This window comes from Tamandua tetradactyla, chromosome 14, assembly GCF_023851605.1.
Source record: "Tamandua tetradactyla isolate mTamTet1 chromosome 14, mTamTet1.pri, whole genome shotgun sequence".
Taxonomy (NCBI): Eukaryota; Metazoa; Chordata; class Mammalia; order Pilosa; family Myrmecophagidae; genus Tamandua; species Tamandua tetradactyla.
The window spans coordinates 53,179,126-53,201,346 of NC_135340.1; the positions used below are offsets into that span (position 1 = coordinate 53,179,126).

At 38.7% G+C, this 22,221-nt stretch overlaps 1 protein-coding gene across 1 annotated transcript in view; it reads left to right on the forward strand.

Annotated features, from left to right (window-relative positions):
- Positions 1-22,221, forward strand: part of EIF2AK4 (eukaryotic translation initiation factor 2 alpha kinase 4) — a 120,787-nt gene that overhangs the window by 88,340 nt on the left and 10,226 nt on the right. The window contains exons 28-37 of the mRNA XM_077127431.1: positions 1,017-1,187; positions 1,640-1,774; positions 5,494-5,601; positions 6,817-6,945; positions 8,446-8,532; positions 15,085-15,197; positions 18,067-18,125; positions 18,827-18,924; positions 20,868-20,936; positions 21,452-21,496. Coding sequence (XP_076983546.1) covers positions 1,017-1,187; positions 1,640-1,774; positions 5,494-5,601; positions 6,817-6,945; positions 8,446-8,532; positions 15,085-15,197; positions 18,067-18,125; positions 18,827-18,924; positions 20,868-20,936; positions 21,452-21,496 — 1,014 coding nt within the window. The remainder of the gene's footprint in view (positions 1-1,016; positions 1,188-1,639; positions 1,775-5,493; positions 5,602-6,816; positions 6,946-8,445; positions 8,533-15,084; positions 15,198-18,066; positions 18,126-18,826; positions 18,925-20,867; positions 20,937-21,451; positions 21,497-22,221) is intronic.

Genomic DNA, 22,221 nt, shown 5'->3' on the forward strand with positions numbered 1-22,221 from the left:
GGGCAAAAACCTGTGTGGTCTGACTCCAGTTCTTCTGGTAGTTTATTAATGGGGTAATTTTATGTTAAAGTTTATTGAGAAGAAATAATTTTTATTTCATTAGGAAGAGTAATGTTTACTGTTTAATAAAAGTAAGCAGATTATAGGAGACTTTAACACATTTTGGATTTTTTAAAATACAAGTGATTTATAATTAACTGTTGTGGTAAGCTGTATTAAACTGTCTTCAACTGTCTTCATTCAGCTCTTAGTTTCCATGTGCCCGTTTATCGTTGAAGCAGGTTCTGCTTGCCTGCCATCTTAGTATGGCTATAGCTTTGTTTCTTAATAATTTCTACTTTAAATTCTGGGACTTTTCTTTCTTGTTTTGTGGTCATAATTATTTATTTCCTCTGTCACCTGCTATGTGACAGGGACTATGCCTGGCCCACAGATAGATAATCTCTGCCCTCCTCTGGGGGGGATATGGTAGAGCTAGTCAGAACTGGGTTCGAGGTCTGAGCCAGCAGAGGATGGCTCAGGAGGCTGCCCACAGGAGATGACATCCAAGCTGCATCCCAGGGTTACAGATAGGAATTATTCCAGCAAAGGGAGGAGAGGGAGTTTCTGGTTGAGTGTAATATTAGAATGAGTCAGACTTTGAACCTTTCTATGCCCCCATTTATGTGCCAGTAATAATGGAAATTCATGGAAATGAGAAAGGTAAAGAGGAACAAATACTGGCTTTAAAATATATAATGGAGGTCTGCTCTGCTGGGGTCAACATTAACTATAAGTATGCATGAGTAAGAACTGTGAATACATGTCTAAAAGCACTTCTGCCGGGTGCTTTAGAGTTGTTGGAAAACATAATCCTCAGTCAGGGTTGTGACAAAGGCTAGAATTACCTTTGACCACAAAATTCCCCTCTCAGAGATGCAAAAGCTTTGCCTGTCCTCCTCTGAGTACCAAGCACAGTGCAAAGTGAGCCTTTTCCTGCTGTGGTTTGGAAGCTAATGTGTTTCTTTGCTTTCCAGCTGTGTCGACTCTACAAATTTATTGAGCAGAAGGGAGATTTGCAAGATCTAACACCAACAATAAATTCATTAATAAAACAGAAGACAGCTGTTGCCCAATTGGTGAAATATGGTTTAAAAGATTTGGAAGAGGTTGTTGGACTATTGAAGAAACTTGGCATAAAGTTACAGGTTAGGCAACTGTTTAATTCTGGCAGTGCACATTTGTAGCATTAATAATAATAGCATAAGGGGGAAATGGGTTTTATAAGCAATTTTATCATTGCTTTTAGGTCATTTATTGTTCCAGAAAAACTCTGTTTTCCATTTTTGGAACATTTGAATCTAGTAATAATTTTGGCTTAAATCAGGATTTCTTTGAAGCATCACAATTTCTATTGTGCAGCAATTCTGATAGTGTTAATTAGCCATGGAGAAGTTATTTTAGAAGAGAGGAGAGTTTCTCTTAGTTGGAAGGATATATAGTTAAACAGACTTTGTGCCAAATCTTACTGAATATGTTGTTTAGGCTAAATAGATTGTTCTGATGCTGTTGATGGAAAATGGCATTTTCAGAGTTGCATTCCACATTCTAAATCTCGAGCTCATTCTAAATCTCGTTAATATGGCATTTCACTTTACAGGTCCTAATCAATTTGGGCTTGGTTTACAAGGTACAGCAGCACAACGGAATCATCTTCCAGTTTGTGGCATTCATCAAACGAAGGCAACGGGCTGTACCAGAAATCCTTGCAGCTGGTGGCAGATATGACTTGCTGGTGAGGGCGTACCTGTTATTTATTTTTTTTGTTCTGGCTTAATTTTATTTTTCTCTTCTTGTTTAAATATTTTCAAATCTGTTGAAAAATTGAATCATTAGAATATTTGAACACCTGTGTATCTTTCATCTAGAAATAGAAATGTAATATGAATCACATTATCATTTTTTTAACTTTTATTTTTAAATAATTATAGATTCACAAGAAGTTACAAAAAGACGGTACAGAGAGGTCCATGTACCCTTCACTCAGTTTCCCCCAGTGGTTAGATCTTGCATAAACTGTAGTAAAATATCAAAACCAGGAAATTGACATTGGTATAATATGTGTGTATGGTTCTGTGCCATTTTATCACATGGGTAGATTCCTGTAACACCCATCACAATGGAGGCACCTAACTGTTCCATCTACACAGAGACCTACAGGTGTCAGCATTTTACCAGTTCAAGTGAAGTGTAGCAACCTTACCTCCCTTTACATCCCTTTACCCCATCCCCCATTTGATTTGTCTTAAATAGTTCCTCTACACACATTGAGATCTATAGCAGACAATGTTATATTATTTGTTTTGACTGTCAAACAGAATGTTGAAAACTCAGGAGGAAAAGGAAAGTCTATCGTATTACCCATTTATCCATAATTTTGTTCTTTCCATTGTTCTACCTTCCTGATGTTATAAGACTCCTTCTATCATTTCCTTTGCATTTCAAGAACTTCCTTACCTATTCTGTTAGGGCAGATCTGCCAATGACACATTCTGTTAATATTCCTGTCTGAGAATTTTTTTTTTTTTAACATGGGCAGGCACCAGGAATCGAGCCCAGATCTCTGGCATGGCAGGCAAGAATTTGCCGCTGAGCCACCATCGACCACCCTGTCTTTATTTCCCCTTCATTCCTGAAAGATTTTGCTGGATATTGGATTTGGAGTTACAGTTCTTTTCTTTCAGAACCTGAAAAAATGTTACGCCACTTCCTGCTGGCCTCCATGGTTTCTGATGAGAAATTTGCTGCCACTGAGAGTATTTTCCCCCTATAAGAAAAGTATCATTTCTCTCACTACTCATAAGATTTTTTTTTTAATCTTTAGTTTTCTGAAATTTCATTATGATATATCCTGGCATGTACTTCTTTGGTTATATCTTGTTTGGGTTTTGCTCACCTACTTGAATCTATAGGCTTACATCTTTTGCCAAGTTGGGAAATTTTTCAGCCATTATTTCCTCGATTATTTTTCAGCCCTGCCTTCTTTTCCAACTTTCCATCTAGGACTCTGATGACACAGATCTTTTGTTTTAGTCTCACATATCCCTAAGGTCCCTTTCATTTTGTTTTTCAGCCTATTTTCTCTGTTTTTATTTAGATGGAATAATTTCTGTTGTTTATCCTCCATTTCACTGATTTTTCCTTTCATCTCCATTCTGCTTTTGAGCCCATCCAGTAAGCTTTTTATCTGCTATTTGCTGAGACTTTCTAGTTTTTCATTTGTCTCAAGCATATTCATAAATGATTTTTATGCATTTTTATAATATCAGCGTTACATTTTTTTCATGTAATTCCAGCATTTGAGTCTTCTTGATACTGCTTTCTGTGCTTGTCTTGTCTCATTCCGTTTGAGATCTTCCAGGGTTTTGGTACAATATGTGCTTTTCATTTGTACCCTGGATGTTTGGGGTTTTATGTTATGACACTCTGAGTCCTATTTAAATCTTCAGTTTTAGCAGGGCTCTTCTGACGCCACACCACTGGGGAGAGGGGGCACTGCCTAACTACTGCCAGGTGAGGGTGAAGGTCCAGGCTCCCCCATTATGCCTTGCTATTGCTAAATGCTGGTGGGAATTCAGGCTCCCCACTAGACCTCTGCTGTCACCTCTCTGGTAGGAAGAGATGGAGCCCCTCGTTACTGCTTCCCACATGCCTCCACTGACACCATTGGGGCGGTGGGGGTGTTACCACTGGTAACACTCAGCCGTCTCTGACAGTGCCCCAGTGGGGGAGCACAACCGGGGGATCCTGGCCACAGCTCGCACTGTTTGGACTGCTTAATACACTTGGGCAGGGATGAAAGTTCAGTCTTCCCACTTTGTCTTCTCTGATGCCACCTTGACAAGAGTGGGGCAGGGAGAAGGGTAGGGAGTAGAAGAACAGGCCTCATTACATCTGGGCAAGGGTGAATGTCTAGGGTCTTCACTCAGCCATTTCGGGGGGGAGAGGGCCTGCATTTTTACTGTAATATTGGCTGAAGCAGGGCTGTTACTATGTAGAAGTTTTCTGGCTTGCTAGGTTTTCCCTTTCCAAGTTCTTTAACTAGAAGGTACAGGCTTTTCTTGGAGTTTTTTTTTGTCTGCTCCTTATGGCATTTCTCTGATGTCACTTTCTCCAGCATGCAGTACAAGATATATAAGGCAAAAAGAAAAACCAGGAAAAAATTCCATTTGCAACTAAAAGAATCAAATATTTAGGATTAAATTTAACCAAGGATATAAAGGACTTGTATACAAATAACTACAAAAGAAATTAAAGAAGACATAAATAAATGGAAGGACAGTCTGTGTTCATTGATTGGAAGACTAAATATTATTAAGATGTCAGTTCTACCCAAAGTGATTTACAGATTCAACACAATCCCAATCAAAATTCCAACAACTTTATTTGCAGAAATGGAAAAGCCAATCATCACATTTATTTGAAAGATTAGGGACCCCAAATAGCCAAAGCCATCTTGAACATAATTAACAAGACTGGACTATATATTTGAATGTGATTAAAAGGGTAAATTTTAGGTTGTAAATATATATATATATACACACACATTATAAAATTTGGGGAAAAAAATTCATGGAACTGCACAACAAAATCCTAAATTAAACCATGGACTATAGTTAATAGTACAGTCTTAAAAATGTACTTTCGTCACCTGTAACAAATGTACCACACCAATACAGAGTGTTAATAATAAGGTGATATATGGGATCCTGCATTTTATGCCTCACTGTTCTATAATCCCACAACTTCTTTAATAAAAAAGAAAAAGAAAACCCAGGGAATTCACCATATCTTATTCCTCTAGTCCCAGGATCCCTACCTGGTCTGCCTTCTTCTGTCTGCTTTTCAGAATCTTTTTATGTTGGTTTTATGGAGAGTGTCCAAAATTTTTGGCTGTACTTAAGAGGAATAGAGAAAAATGTGCCAACTACAGAACCAGAACCTATATATGTATTTTTAAATTTTCTAGTAACATTTAAAAAGTAAAGAGAAACAGGTAGAATTTCTAATAACATATTTTATTTAACCTAATATACCCCAAATATTGTTTCAACATTTTGAAACAGTTTCAAAAGTTTAAAAATTATTACTGAGCTATTTTACATTCCTTTTTTTCATACTAAGTCCTTGCCATCCGAGTCTATTTTACATGACCAACACATCTCAGTTGGGATTAGCCACATTTCGAGTGCTCAGTAGCCACAAGTGGCTATGACTGCCATACTGAACAGCTCAGCTCTAGATGCAGCATGTGTTAACATTTCCCAACGCTGTATGCAGGCTTCCTGCTCTCTCTCTCTACACACACACATGCACACAAACACACACACATTTCCTTTTGTTGAAATATTTGGTAATAAGTTGCCAATAAATTACTTGCCCTAAAACCAATGTTTCCCCTATAATCAAAGTTTCTCCTCTATTTCCTAACCATAAGTGTGTCTTTCTCCACAGATTCCCCAGTTTAGAGGCCCACAGGCTCTCGGGCCGGTTCCCACTGCCATTGGAGTCAGCATAGCTATAGACAAGATATCTGCTGCTGTCATCAACATGGAAGGGCATGTGAGTCCCAGCTCTGCTTCCAGCATCCTTCGAGACATGTTTCTCTTCTGAAGTACTGTTTATCTTTTGTAGTAATTTACATGGCGCCTCAAATGTGACCCCAGTAGACTGACAGGGAGTGTCAGTCCTTAACCTCTGCTTTTCAGCTGGGTGACCTGAGGCAACTCGGTTATCCTCTCCTTGCCTCACTTTCTTCATCTGTAATGCGCTGTGTGGATGTGAGATGCGGCAGTTGTTAACGGACTCACATCAAAGCCCCTTGTTCAGATATCCTGCTGTAGTTTGCTGTACTAGAAACGGTTCTTTTTCCTTTGAGTTTCTGGTATGATTAGTGTTCTCAGAGGAAAAGAATATCCTTCTGGCGGCTCAGAGTAATCACAGTAATTTCTGTCTTGTGTGTGTGTTGGGGGGAGCTCCCTCTGCTTCAGACATTTCCCTTCTCTACCCTCTCTGAGGCATATGCTTACTGAGCCAGAGGTCTGCTATATTCTCTCTTTCTCTCTGCCAAGTCACAGATGATTTCATTCCTCTAAATTAAGTACATGTATGGTCTGAACTTAACTGTATCCAGACAATTGATTTGTTAATCTAAATATTGTATTTTTATTGAGGTAAGCCCTTTCCTTGGCAGTCATTTAATTATTGAATGCCTAAAACTTATTTTAAGCATTCAATAATTATTTCTTTAAATGTATACTTTTTACCAATGAAGACTCAACTTTCACTTCTTGTCCAAATTAAGTGCTAATGATGTCTTCAATTCTTTTTTTTTTCTATTTTCTTTTTCGCATGGGCAGGCAGCAGAACTTGAACCCAGGTCTCCAGCATGGCAGGCGAGAACTCTGCCACTGAGCCACCATGGCCCACCCCAATTCAATTTTTAGTCTTCAATTCAGTTTAAGGGAAACTTCCTGGTAGAGATGGCACGATGATTATTGTCTGTTGTCTTAGTAGAACCACTTTGAAAATATTCTCGAATCCTCGGTCCATCACATCCTAACCAATTAGTTGTGAGCACTAGAGATCTGCCATCTGACAAGTTAGCTCCACTCAGATTTTTGACTAAAAAAGAGCCTAAATTGGCAGGAAACTGGAATGCCTCATGTACCAGGAAATTTTGTGACTACAGTAATTTCTATCTTAAAAGATGAATATTTTTATTTTACCGTGTCCTTTTGGAGCGAAGACTTTTGTAACACTCTGTTTCTGATGCAGGTTACAGTCAGCTCGTGCGACCTCCTGGTCGTAAGTGTTGGCCAGATGTCCATGTCCAGGGCCATCAACCTCACCCAGAAACTGTGGGCGGCAGGAATCACGTCAGAAATCATGTATGACTGGTCACAGGTAATGAGACGAAAGGTGCCTGTTTATGAAGTACAGATAGTCATGACTTTAATAACACATTGTCCTGTACACCTTTTGGCTCCATCAAACTGTGGTTCTCGTTGCTTTCTTATGTTAGTTTCCTATGGCTGCTATAACAATTACCATGACATTAGTGGCTTAAAACAACACCAACTTATTATCTTACAATTCTGGAGAGCAGAAGTCCAAAATCATTTACACAGAGTTAAAATCAAGGAGTTGGCAGCGATGGTTCCTCCTAGAGGGTCTAGGAGAGAATTGTTTCCTTAGCTTTTCCAGCTTTTAGATACTGGCTATATTCTTTGTCTCGTGGCCCCTTCCTCCATCTTCAGAGCCAGCAACGTAGCCTCTTGTCTCTGATATCTGCTTCCATCCTTACCTCTCTATCTCCGATCCTCTTGTTTCCCTCATAAGGACCCGTGTGATTACATTTGGCCTACCTACATAATCCAGGATAATTTCCCCATCTCAGACTCCTTATAATCACATCTGCAGAGTCCTTTTTTCCATGTGAGTAACATGCACGGTCCTGAGGATTTCTTCATGAACATCTTTGCGGGGCCACTCACCAGCCTCTCACACTTCTCAAAGGCGTTCTCTGTTGAGAGTGTCTGTGCCTTCACAGCCCCAGGCCTCCCACGCTAATCAGGCCTAACACCTGCCCTGAGTGTGGAGGCGAGGAAAGTTTCACACTGACCACTTGCCTGTTCTCTAGATGGGAGGCTTTCAGGTTACTAATGTCTGTGTGGCCACAAGAGGATCACAGATGGGGCTACATCCTCAAGTGACCATCCACATTGTACCCACATCCACCTACACTGAAATATGAATATGGGAACCCTCCCAGCACTTGCCAAGGGACCTCTGAAGCTACTGCTGTCCACTTGTGTGTGTGTTGTACACAGTCCCTGTCAGAGATGTCCTGCACCACAGGTTTTAATCATTTGACAGAGAAGCACCTTCTTCCACTTGTTTCATAAGTTGTTCTTTCTTTAAGTAAAATATAAGCCCAGCAACTTCAGTCCTGCACGGTGGCATCCCCTGCAGGCTTCTCTGCCTTAGTGCTTATTTGCTTTATGCTTCCTTGCTGCTTTTCATCTTCTCATCTTTTGTTGCCTTTGCTTCCTCAAAGGCTTTTTCTCTTTCTCTTTGTGTGTGTGTGTGTGTGTGTGTGTGTGTGTGTGTGTGTGTGTATGGGTATGGTGATTTTTGGAAACTAACGTTAAGATTTGAAGTTTTTGAAAACCTCTTTCTGCATTCTGATCAAATTGGTTGTCCGTGATAAAAGAGTTCTTATTCTTCCTTTGAATTCTGTGTTTTTCTTGTTCAATATTTATATTCCCTGGAGTCAACATGTTTAGTAATTCATTAACTCATTTTGAGAATACAATTGAAAACAGCATTTTAATTCTCCTTAATTACTTGAAGCTGCTCCAGGTGCTCTGTGTTTATTTTATACTCTATGTTTATTTATTTCAGTCGCAAGAGGAATTGCAAGAATACTGCAAACATCATGAAATCACCCATGTGGCTCTTGTTTCAGATAAAGAAGGAAGCCATGTCAAGGTAAAGATCATAGGAAAGTTTTTACAATTCAACAGTCAGATTTCCCAAACTGTGTATTCCCGCTGGAGCACCCAGTTACCACTGAGACCCAGCTCCTGTGTGCCAGCTGAAATCCATCACCTCAGTACTCCCTCTGAGTTGCTGGGCTTGTTATTAAAGAAAGGGTATAAAACAAGGAACAGAGAATCTGACTCTGACCACATTTTGGGGGGTTTTAAAAAGAAAACTACAGCTGTAGTTTTTTTTTTTTCCTGCTCTGCTCCCGTTCTCTTTTGCATTTAAGGAAATAAGAATAAAGCTAAAGCTGATATCTGCTTATGTATCCTCTAGCTGCTTCCTAACCCTTTTTTTACTATATTGCATTTAACCAAAAATATTTATAAATATGACACTTCATAACCTTTATTTCTAATTATTTTTAAAGGAGATTATATATTTTTTATGTTTTTTTATTGTTAAATATAACATATACACAGAGAAAAGAAAGAAAAGGCAATGATTTTCAAAGCACACTTCCACAAGTAGTTACAGAACAGCTTTCAGAATGTGTTATGGGTTACCATTCCACTATTTCAGACTTTTCCTTCTAGCTGCTCCAAAATACTGAAGGCTAGAAGAATTTTTTTTCTTTTTTTTGTGAAAAATAACATATATAAAAAAAAAACAGTATATATATTTTAAACTAGGTTTTATCCATTCAGTTTAAACAAAATCATAAAGCTGATTCGTGTCCTAACATGGTTTTATATGTTCTGCAGCTCTACTCTTCCCAGTGTCACCATTTGAGGCATTTAATCTTAGGACTCAGCATACCACTAAAGTATGTTCTGGATGTTTCGTAGATCATTTCACTTTTAATACAATATAAGCTAAATAAAACAGTACTACACACCCATAGGTTCACATCTATGTCGACATTGCGTTAGGAGTGTTGCCACCCACATATCCTTAGACAAAGGAGCCCTGCAAAGCACTGCCCTGCAAGGGTCCACTTTTTCACAGGTGAAGATACCCCAGTGTTCCAGCACTGTGTATTAAAGACTATCCTTATCCTCATCGAATTGCTTTGGCACCTTGTTGCAAATCAATTGACTCTAAATTTATGGATCTATTTCTGGACTCTCTGTTCAGGTCGTTTGGGCCTCTTCTTGAGACCATGCCAAACTGGCAGTCTCAGCTACTATAGCGTGATAATAAGTTTTGAAATCAAGTAGTTTAAATTCTAATTCTGTTCTTTTTCAAAATTATATTGCTATTCTGAGGGATTTTTATTTCCTTTTAAGTTTTAGAATCAGTTCATCAATTTCTACAAAAAAGCCTGCTGAGATTTTGACTGGCATGGCATTGTACCTGGGGAGGATTAATATCTTACCAGTATCAAAGCTTCCAATCCCTGAACATAGTCTCTCTCTCTCCATTTATTGAAGTCTTTTTAAATTTCTTTCAGTGCTGTTTTATAGTGTTCAATGAACAGGTCTTAGATGTAGTTTAATGAATTTATCCCTATGTATTTCACATTTATTGATACTGTTGTAAATTGTATGTTTTTAATTTCAATTGACAATTATTCATTGTAGTATATAGATAGAGAATTGGTTTTTGTATTCTGCAACCTTGCTAAATTCTCTTTATTAGTTCTGATAGCTTTTTGGTAGATTATTTTGGATGTTCTACATAGACAATCAGGTCTATGAATTAAAAGTTTTATTTATTCCCTCTATCCCATATAGCCTTTATTTCTTTTTCTTGCCTTATTGCAATGGCTTAAGACCCACCAGTACAATGCTGAATGAAAATGATGAGAACTGACATCTTTGCTTTGTTTCTGATCTTGGGAGAAAAACATTCTTTCACAGTTATGTGTGATGTTGGCTTTAGGGTTTTTATAGATGTCTTTTATCATGTTGAAAACATTCTATTCTTAGTTTACTGTGAATTTTTTTCATGTTTGGATATTGAATTGTGTCAATTGCTTTTTCTGCATCTATTGAATTGACTGCTGTGCATAAGAGAGTTAGCATAACCATCCTTAGAAGGGTCTGTTTGTAAGGTTACCCCTTGACTGGTGTTCTAGTTTGCTAGCTGCCAGAATGCAACACACCAGAGATGGATTGGCTTTTAATAAAAGGGGATTTATTTTGTTAGTTCTTCAGAGGAAAGGCAGCTAACTTTCATCTGAGGTTCTTTCTTATGTGGGAAGGCTCAGGGTAATCTCTGCTGGCCATCTCTCCAGGCCTCTGGGTTCCAGCAGCTTTCCCAGGGGTGATTCCTTTTTGCATCTCCAAAGGCCTGGGCTGAGCTGCACGTGCTGAGATGAGGTATGCCGAGCTGCTTGGGCTGTGCTACGTTGTGCTCTCTCATTTAAGCACCAGCCAGTTAAGTCAAACGTCATTCATTGCAGCAGGTACGCCTACTAGCCGACTGCAGATGTAATTAGCAATAGATGAGGTTCATGTACCATTGGCTCATGTCTGCTGCCACAAAACTAGGTGCCTTCACCTGACCAAGTTGACAACTGAATCTAACTACCACAGCTGGCATCTGGTAACTTTGATTTCAATAAGGTTCCCACTGTTTCCTGATAAGAGTAACTCACTGTGCCTAAATTGTTTATGCAAACAGTGTGGTTTATGCTGAACACCTGCTTTCCTTCTGGGAAGCTGAAATTTTAATATGTGCTAGGCAGAGGGGGCCTCCATGAGCGGTACCCAATAAAAACCCTGAGCACCAAGTCTCTAAAGAGCTTCCCAGCAGGCAATATTTCACACATACTGTCACTACTCACTGCTGGGGAAATTAAGCATGTCCTGTATGGTTCCATTGGGAGACTGCTCTTAGAAGCTTGCATCTAGTTTCCTCCGAAGTTTACCCCATGTTCCTTTTCCATGTGCTGATTTATTTTGTGTCCTTTCACTATAATAAATCACAGCCAAGAGTATGACTATATGCTGAATCCTATGAGTCCTCCTAGTGAATCATTTAGCTTGGGAATGGCCTTGGGGACCCTTGACATGATTACACTGATTATCAAATGTTAAAACAAACTTGCTTTCCTGGATAAACCCCTCTTAGTCATGGCATCTAGAATGTTGAGTACTTTCCAGAAGGTTTTCAATTTACTTTGCCCAGTTCTATCAGAGGACCTGGGTAGCTATCACCTCATGAAATGTACTTCTTAAATAATAAGTCTTGAAAGTCAGAATTGCTCCTTGATCCATGGGATGCAGAATGGATGTATGTTAGCAGGCATGAAAACAACATTCATTTCATTGTACTTCTCCATTAGAGCTCTCAGGTGATTGGGTGCGTACTTTTTTTTTTTCTGAGCAGTAAGTCTCAAGAGTGGGCTCAAAATATTCAGTAAACCATATGGTAAACAGAGGTACTGTCAGCCAAGTTTTGTTATTCCATTTATAGAGCACAGGTAGAACAGATTTAGCATAATTCTTAAGGGCCCTAGGATCTTCAGAATGGTAAATGAGTATTGGCTTCATCTTGAAGTCACCAGCTGCATTAGTCCGTAACAAGAGTCAGCCTGCCCTTTGAAGCTTTGAAACCAGACATTGACTTTTTCTGTCTAGCTATAAAAGTCCTAGATGGCATTTTCTTCCAATAGAAGAATGTTCCATCTACACTGAAAATCTGCTTAGTGTAGCCACCTTTATCAGCTGTCTTAGCCAGATCTTCTAGATGACCTGCTGCAGCTTCTACATCAGCACTTGCTACTTCACCTTGCCCTTTTATGTTATGGAGATAGCTTTTTTCCTTAAACCTCATGAACCAAAACCTCTGCTAGCTTCAAACTCTTCTTCTGCAACTTCTTCACTTCTCTCAGCCTTCATAGAATTGAATAGAGTTAGGGCCTTGCTCTGGATTAGGCTTTGGCTTAAGGGAATTTTGTAGTTGGTTTGATCTTCTATTCAAATTCCTAGAATTTTCTCCATATCAACAATAAAGCTTTAGTTTCACTTTCTTAACATTTTTGTCTTCACTGGAATAGCACTTTTCATTTCTTTCAAGAACTTTTCTTTTGCATTTACTACCTGGCTTACTGTTTGGTGCAAGAGACCTAACTTTCAGCCAGTCCTGGCTTTCAGCATGCCTTCCTCACTAAACTTAATCATTTATTTATTTATTTATTTATTTATTTATTTATCTGACATGGGCAGGCACCAGGAATCAAACAAACCCAGGTCTCCAGCATGGCAGTCGAGAACTCTGCCTGCTGAGCCACCATGGCCCACCCCATTTCTAACCTTTGATTTAAAGTGAGTGACATGTGACTCTTCCTTTCACCTGAACACTTAGAGGCCAATGTAGGGTTATAATTGGCCTAATTTCAATATTGTTGTGTCTCAGGGAATAGGGAAGCCTGATTTTTTTTGTATCACATTTTGGTGATTTTCATACTATTCTAAATTTTGGCATTATTATTATATCTGATGGTGCTCTGTGACCTTTGATGTTACTGTTGTAATTGTTTTGGGACACCATGAACCACACGCATCTAAGACGGCAAACCAATCAATAAATGTTAGTGTTCTAACCGCTCCATCGAGCCGTTCCCCTTTCCCTCATCATAGTTTTAATTCCTTTACATTATAACATTTATAATAGTCCTTTTTAGTTCCTTGTCTACCTGTTCCATCATCTCTGACACTTCCAGGGCTGTTTCTATCAATTGCGTATCTCCTGGTTATAAATCGTATTTTCCTTTCTCTTTGCATGCCCAGTAATGTTTCATTGGTTGTTGTCCATTGTGAGTTTTGCGTTTTTGGATGCTGGATTTTCTATATTCCTATAAATACTATTGGGCTTCATTCTGTTTTGATCTTTTCTAGGCTTGATTTTAAACTTGGTGAGGGCAGATCCAGGGTAGCCTTTAGTTTATGGCTAATTTAGCCCCACTACTTTGTAATACTTTGTACTACACGGTTTCCTGGGTATTACAAGGTTTCTCCCAGCCCTGTGAATTCCAGAAATTATTCTACCTACACTTTGCTGGAGGTTGTTCCCCCAGCATCAGGTAGTTTTTTCCCACCCTTGCACAAAACAATACTCAGCAAGACTTGAATGAACTCTTCTGCAGAGCTTCAGAAATCTTTCTTTCTCTGTGAGTATTTAACACTCTCCTGTTTGGTCCACTCCCCTGCGATTTCTAGTCTTCTTGGCCTATCTAAACTCTAACCTGTTTCTTCTACTCATCAGCACCCCTGGGCTCTGTTTAAGTTCTCCAGCTCTGCACTGTGGTCTGGCAACTGCCTCAGCACAGTAAACTGGGCCACCTGTAGGGCTCGCTTTGTTTGTAGGGTAGGGAACCTAGGATGTTTATGAATGATTATAAGCTAGAAAATGCTAAGTGTCATGGAAGTCCTATAGATAAAATGCTTTGGGGGTTCGTTAGCCTAGGAGATACTTTAGAGGTAGCAGGAAAGTCTTCAGGGTAGTGATGGGATTTATGCTGCACCCTCATAGATGGGCAGGATACAGGTAATTGCCTAAAAGGAATAGCAAAGGTGAAAGTAGTTCTTTCAGTAAATTGTCCCAGAAAAAGAGCCAGGCCAGCAGAGAACTATTCTGGCAATCCTCTGAATAGTCTACATGTTGGGTAAGGCGGAAGGATTATAAAGAAGGGTACTTGGGCAGGAGAGCATGGTTATAATGAGATCATAGAGAGCCTAAATGCCCAACCAAGGAATCTGTAGCTAGTGAGGAGCCACTGAAGATTTTGGACAAAAGGGGACATCAGTTATATTTGAGAAAAATTAATCTGCAGGGATGTGCATCATGGGTAGAGTGAGTAAAACTGAAGACAGGGACAGCAGTGTGAAAAATATTGTAGCCCAGGTCAAGGGCTGACACTGGCCATGGAGTGAAGATTAAAGAGCATGTACCACAAAAGTAGGATGACAAGACTTGAGTTGAGAAAGCAGAAGAATTTATAGATAATACCAAGATTTCAGAAACCTTACTGACCAGAGGATATTTAAGGGAAAAATATGTGAGCAAATCAAACGAAATGGGAGTTGTATCATCTTGCCTTTTCTTTTTTAATTCTATCATCTGTAGTAAACTTTTCTAATCAAGACTTCTGACATTTTGGGTCAGATAATTCTTTGTTATGGGAGATTTTCCTGGTTCATTGTAGGACGTTTAGCAGCATCCCTGGCCTCTATTCTCTAGATACCTGTAGCACTCCCCCCACCCCACAGTTGTGACAACCAAAAATGTTTCTAAACATTGCCTAATGGCAATTTTTAGCCAAAGTCACCCCTGGGAGGCAAAGTTGCCCCAGGTTGAGAACACTGGTCTATACTATTGATTTGTGGTACTCTGATCCAGATTTTTGGCTTCAGAAAACTCCTAATGATGGATCTGTTTTTGTGTGTGTGCGCGCGAGTCAAAGCTTAACAGGTTTATTGGGGTGAGGGATCAGGAAGAAGATAGTAGGAGAGTGAAAGAGAGAAAGCAGGTGAGAGCCTGAAAATAGCTCCCACCTGGGGAGCCAGCAAAAGGAAAGAGAAAATGGCTCCTGTTTCATTTATTTTTAAGGTTAAATCTTTTGAGAAGGAAAGGCAAACAGAGAAACGTGTGCTGGAGTCTGATCTTGTGGACCACATGATACAGAAACTGAGGACTAAAGTCAATGACGAAAGGAATATCAGGTAAGTTAGTAAACGAAAGCCCAGAACATCAGGTGTGAACTATCCATATGGAACGTGCACATTTTAATTTAAAAGTCTATTTGATTCTTCAGAAAAATAAAGATAAGTCAGGACAACTTTTAATGAACCACTGTATTTCTTCCAAATAATTTGGCCAGCACTTTAATTGTATGACCCTTTATGTGAGAGTAATCATAATCTCCCTTTCAACATTTGTTCATTGTAACAGCTCACAGAATTTTCTTCTGTTCTGAAAGGACTAAGGAGCCAAAGTCTATCTGCCAAATCTTATTCTGTCTGCTAATCAATGAATTTGGGTTCATCTTTTGTCAATGTAATTTGAAAGATACATGTTCTGGGAAAAGTTCTTATATAGTCATGCTGGGAGTGTAAATTAGTTCAACTGTCCACTGGTAATTTAGCAAAATAAGTTAAAAGACTTAAAATTAAAAATAAAAGTAAAAAAATTTGACCCAGCAATTCTGCTTTCAGGAATTTACACTAAAAAGTTTTCCATAGAGATACCTACAAAGATATCAAGGCATTGTTTAAAACAGTGGTTCTCAAACTCTGGGGTCTCAGAACTCCCTTACACCCTTAAAAATTATTAAGAACCCCAAAGAGTTTTTGTTTATGTGAGTTATATCTATCAATATTTTCTAAATTAAAATTTAAACTGAAACATTTTTCAGTTTAGAAATAACAATAATAAACCCATTACATGTTAATCTAAATAATATACTTTTAATGAAAAATAATTGTATTTTCCCAAGCAAAAAACTTGATAAGAAAAGCAGCATTGTTTCACATTTTTGCAACCTCTTTCATGCAGTGTTTTACATTTTTGTAATTGTTGTAATGCCTTAATAGAAGACAACTCAGTTCTCATTCCTCTTCTGCATTCAGTCTGTCAAGAGGTCACACGTCGTGTAGTTTCTGGAAAGCTCCATTGCATACTTGTGAGAAGATGAGAGTAAAAAGACAAGCAGTGTTTAGGATTATTATGAAAATAGTTTTGACCTTGAGGATCCCCTGTAAGAACCTCTAGGCGTCCATGTTATGCTCGCGAGCCCCATAATTCTTGGTGAGGTCAAAACCTCAACCAGGAGCTAATGCCATAACGGTTCTTGACTCAGCCATGGGAAAGAATTCAAAGACTAGTCAGTGTATACAGCCAAAAATTTTAATGCATGGTGAAAGTGCACACTCAAAGGAGGTGAGCATGGGCATTCTTCAAAGGAGAAGAAGCCCTCTGAGGTCAGGATCCTTGCATTATAAGGACTTGGAGGGGCCCTTCCCCCTCTCGCTATGCTAATAAGGGATTGATGAGCTGCACTTTTCTTTGGTTCTTTTCAGGCTCTAACCTGTGTAAGGGCTAGGTGTGCCAGGTGTGCACGCACTCAAAAGAATATATTGTTATGGGTCTTAGGGTCACTTCTTCCTTCCTTCCCTGAGTGCCTCACCTGGACACACTTTTAGAATCTCTGGCTTATGATATCAAAATATCCATTGAGAGAAGATTGCTCAGATTATGGTAAATAGAGTGAAATATGTACAGCCTTTAAAAATTTTATGATTTTAGGAAAGCTAAGTTGAATGACATGGAAGGATGTCCACAAATAAATGTATGGTGTTATCTTATTTTTGTTTTTAACTAAAATATACAGCCCATGCATAGAAAAATGTCTGGAAGCTTGTACCAATTTTTAGTTGTAGTTACTTCTGATTATGGGACTACAAGGGATCTTGATTATATGCTTTAAGCTTTGCTATATATTTACAATGTGTGCATAAAGGTTCATAATCAGAAAATGCAACACCAATTCTCTTTTACTTATAACAGTGATTTTCAGCCAGCAACAAGTTCGTACACAACCCCACCTCCAGCCTATGGATTATTTGGCAAAGTCTGGAGACATTTTTTGGTTGTCACAGCTGGGGGGCGGGTGGTGGGGTTGCTACCGGTTTCTAGTGGACAGAGGCCAGAATGTGGCTAAACATTCTACAGAGCACAGATCAGCCCCACCCCACCCCAATAAATAACAGTAGTCCTTAGATTGAAAAATCCTGACTATAAGTTTTGCTTTCTTCTCCCTTCCCTGCCTCATCCCATTTGCCCCTAGCTTGAATATATTCACCATTAGACTTTTTCTAAGGAAATGTAATGTTCTAGAAGTCACCAGGAATTAGAACCATGGACCCAAATCAAAGACAAAAGTTTAGGAAAAAAAAAAGTCAACTAATTAGTAGAGAGTACAGATGAATACTATTCAAACACTTAAAAGGCTAGATGGGAATTAGTTTTAGCAGGAAAAGGTTCAAAATCTTTCCTTTCTGTGAACAGTTATTTCCCTGTATTCTCAAGATACAGTGTTATTGTGTGTCTCAGACTTAAATTAAATCACAGCATTTGTAAGAACATCTATCCACAGCTTTTGAAAAAATATCCTTGTTTACCAAATGCTGTCCTGTGAGTGGTCCCAAGGCTTGCCACTGTAATTAAGGTGGGGCATGTATTGCTAACGTTTCCTTGTATTGTGAAGGGAGCAGGAAGAATGCTCATTATATTTCATTGAAGTTAGCTTCTTGTGTTGAGCCAGGATTTCAAACCCAGCTGAATAAATCAGTGTTTTCTATAGGTATTTGTTCTCTCAAAAATGATATCTTGTATAACTTTTTTACTTGCTCTTGACACGAATCCTAAGTACAAAATTTTTGTTGTGTTTTTGTTTTTCCCCTAATAACCGAGAACTTATTTCTGTATTTGATATAAAAAGTGGCTCACTGTAATTGTGACTTGCTGAAAGTTGTCTGTGTTGCTTTTGCCCTATTGCCCATTTCCTAATTGTTTTTGTTTGCTTATTTTTAGAGACGCTTCCGATAATCTTGCAGTACAAAATCCGAAGGGGTCATTTTCTAATGCTTCAGGTATAACAACTAATTATAATCCCAACATAATAATGTGTTATGTTCCTTATGTATGTTTGCTCTAAGCAGTTACTACTGTGACTAACTCCTTGTTTCATTGGCAAGACATTTTTAAAGTAACAGTAATTAACCCAATCAATTGTCCCAAATTTATCCTCATGCTTTGAAACCCATGTCCTAGAATGTAGTAAAACAACTAGGAGTTAGGTCACTCTTCTGAGCCATGGTCTATCTCTGTCTTAATGTCCTGTTTTTACAAATGGCTTAATCTTCCTTTGATTCAGTTTATTGTATAAATTGAATGTGAATAATTTTCCTAGAAATTTTTCCAATAGAGAAGATTGAAGATAAGTGTTTTGAAATTCCTTGAAAAAGCAGTCTTAGAGTTTATGAGATCTTAAGCTTGATTTTCTTAGGTCCATGAGGTTTTGGTGACTCGTATTGCCTCCCTACACCTTCATCACCCCATCCTCTGACTCAGGGAGAGGATGCTGGTAGTCTTGACAGAGGCAACAGAATTCCTGGGAGTGGGGTTCTGGGCTCCTCCTGGTCAAGCGCTGGTGGTTGCAGAGATAGAAAACAAGGCCCGGGGGTCATCTGGCCCTTAGAATCATAGCATTGTGATTCTGCCATCTCTCTGTGGCGTGCTACAAAAAGCCGGAATCAGGTCAGGCCATAAACTCTGAAACTCTTTGTTTCAGGCTTGTTTGAAACCCATGGAGCAGCAGTCATTCCCAATGTGAGTGTGATAGCCCCGGAGAAGCTGTCAGCCAGCACAAGGAGGCGATACGAGACTCAGGTACATGGGCAGGGTTTCTTTGGCTTCCTAATGTGAACTACATAGGAGAAAGAAACCCAAAAAAGAAAATAAGAAACATGGCATTTTCTGGAAATCTTTCTCTTCCCACTTCCCTAACTTGGTGGCTTCTGAAAGTTTCATCAACACAAAACCTTTCTCTAGTGTCAAGATTCTGATCCCATTTCTTCAGAGGCATCAGTGTGCTTTGTGAGCACCTTGAACTTGCAAACTGTTTGTCAGAATGTAATGAAGCTAACAAAACTTTCTGCTCTGGCTCTAATGGCAGACTGGGTTTTGCCTGGTTTTATTTTAAACAAAGCAGAAGAGGTCCATCACAGACTAGAGGCTAGTTTCTCATTCCGTACATGTTTTTAGTATCTGCAGTATGCTGTGCTGAATGCTGTGTGAAATATAATAGACACATGACCTGGCTCCAGTCCTCAGAGTTTATAACCATAGAGGTATATACATTATATAATTGAAGAACAGTAGGACAAAATAAGTAATAGAATGCTTAATTAAATATATTGAATGTGAATGTTCGACTGCATTATGGACAAATGGGAAAGATAGAGGTCACTGTTTGCCTCAGTGAACAAGAAAGGCTTCACGGAGGAACACTAGGAAAGGTGATACAATGCTTAATAAGCAGTTGGGACACTGGCCTCATTTAGGAAGAGGGCAAATATTAGACAATGCTCATTATTTAGTGTTCTAGTTTGCTAGCTGCCGCAATGCAATATACCAGAAATGGAATGGCTTTTAAAGAGAAGAATTTAATCAAATGCTACTTTATAATTCCAAGGCCGAGAAAATGTCCCAATTAAAACAAGTCTATAGAAATATCCAATCTAAGGCATCCGGGGAAAGATACCTTGGTTCAAGAAGGCCGATGAAGGCCTATGAGAGAGGCCTTTTCTCTCTCAAGTGAGAAGGCACATGGCCACACAGAGTTTCTCTCTCTCATCTGGAAAGGCACATGGCAAATATGGTCAGGGTTCCTCTCATCTGGAAGAGCACGTGGCAAACATGGCATCACCTGCTAGCTTCTCCTCCTGGCTTCCTGTTTCATGAAGCTCCGTAGGAGACATTTTCCCTCTTCATGTTCAAAGGTTGCTGGCTGGTGGACTCTGCTTCTCGTGGCTATGTTGTTCTGCTCTGCTCCCTTTGAATCTCCCATTCTCCAAAGTGTTTCCTCTTTTATAGGACTTCAGAAACTAATAAAGACCCACCTAAATGGGTGGAGACATGCCTCTACCTAATCCAGTTTAACCACCACTGTTGATTAAATCACATCTCCCGGGAGATGATCTAATTACAGTTTCATGCATACAATACTGAATAGGGATTAGAAGAAACGGCTACCTTTACAAAATGGAATTAGGATTAAAACATGGCTTTTCTAGGGCACATACATCATTTCAAACCAGCACATTTAGAAATGTAATTAGATTGAAATACAGAAGATCAGGTACCTAATTTTTACAAATGCTTCTATCCGTTCTTAGGATATTAGGATGTTTCATGTCTTCCTACTGCTTTCATCACCTAACATATTTCATTTCCATATTCTTATTTGTTGAGTCACCTACCCCTTTTACAAAATTTGGCTTAGTATAAAAATTGCCCTGCTTCAGAGTATACTATTTCACTGTACTAAGCCTTTATTAGGTATGATTTCAAAATTATAAAGAAATAAGCAATAAAGAATATTACTAAACAAATGATCAAGATAGGTTATAAAATCTTACTTTACCTAAAATCTTTGTGGGCTGGCCATCCATCTTTCTGAGATGGATTAAGAGCAAATCTTCAGATAATATTTGAAATACTCTTCTAAGCTTTGGTTTGTCACTCTGTGATTGTTCCGTGGAATAGAAGATAAGATGCAAGAAAAGATGGCATGGTTTGATGTGTTCTGAATTTCATTTTCTTATTGTTAGGTACAAACCCGACTTCAGACCTCCCTTGCCAACTTACATCAAAAAAGCAGTGAAATCGAAATTCTGGCTGTAAGTCACTTTCTTTTAATGTTTTGAGGATGGCTTCTGTCCACATTATGAAAATAGTTTCCTGAGAATTTAGGGCTTTTTTGCTCAGTGCCAACAATATTTGATGCAGGCCTCGTAATGTAAACTACATGCAATCTAGACCTGTAAAGTTCTGGGGAGAAAATTGGGGGGCTTTTCCCCCTTTTTGTTTCTCCTGCTTTCTTTCTCTGATAGAGAGGAGTAAATGAAAACAAAAATCCTTATTTTTCTAAATGTTTTAGGCCTTTGCCTCACTAAGCCTACACTGAGTACATGTAGCAGTGTCAGACTTTGGGGTTGTAGTTTCTACTGCTTACAATTCATCAGTGCTGAGATCTTATCACTGCACAGTTCAAGTTTGTTCTATAACACAATGGTGTCTGAGATTCTGCCAGCCCTATTCATGCTGCACCATCCGAAATGACACCATAGTCACAAGTCAGTATGTGCAGCCTAGAGCTGCCTGATTGGTGATACACATTTCTGTCTATTGACAGGTGGATCTACCCAAAGAAGCAATCTTACAGTTTTTATCTTTAGAGGTAAGCAACATAAACTCTTCTGTACCAAAGCTTTTGCTGTTAACTTGCTAAAAGAAAATGAAAAATGTATTAATATTTTCTTCGTGATACTAAGTATTTTTCTGGCAGTCCCATGACTTCATTTACATTATTCCCTTTATTTAACATATATTACTAAATAATATGTTGAGGAAATCATATTTTCTAGTGACTTTCTTTTTAATTTCAGAGATACATTATTTTTATTTTATTTAACAAACACATAGTACTTTTACTATATGTCAAACTCTGGCAGACCCTGTTCTAGGGGGTTTACAAATACTGTTTAATCATGACAACCCCAAAAGGTAGGTACTATTATTCCCATTTTACAGCTAAGAGAACAAAAGCATACGGCTTAAATATTTTACCCAAGGACACCTAGCTAGTAAGTAGCAGCGTTAGGATTTGAACCTAGGTAGGCTAGCAGAATCTGTTATTTTTTGGGTTTTTTTTTTTTCCAGTTTTTTTTTTTAACTTTTTGTATTATTTAATATAACACATATAAAAAGCAAAGAAATAAAAAAGCAGTAGTTTTCAAACCACTCTTCGAAGAGTGGTTATAGGATAGATCCCAGAGTTTGTCATGGGCTGCCATATGATCCTCTCGTATTTATCCTTCTAGCTGCTCTAGAATATAGGAGACTAGAGGGCTTAAATACATTTTTATATCACAATCGACTATTTTTTCCTTCTTTTTGTGTGAA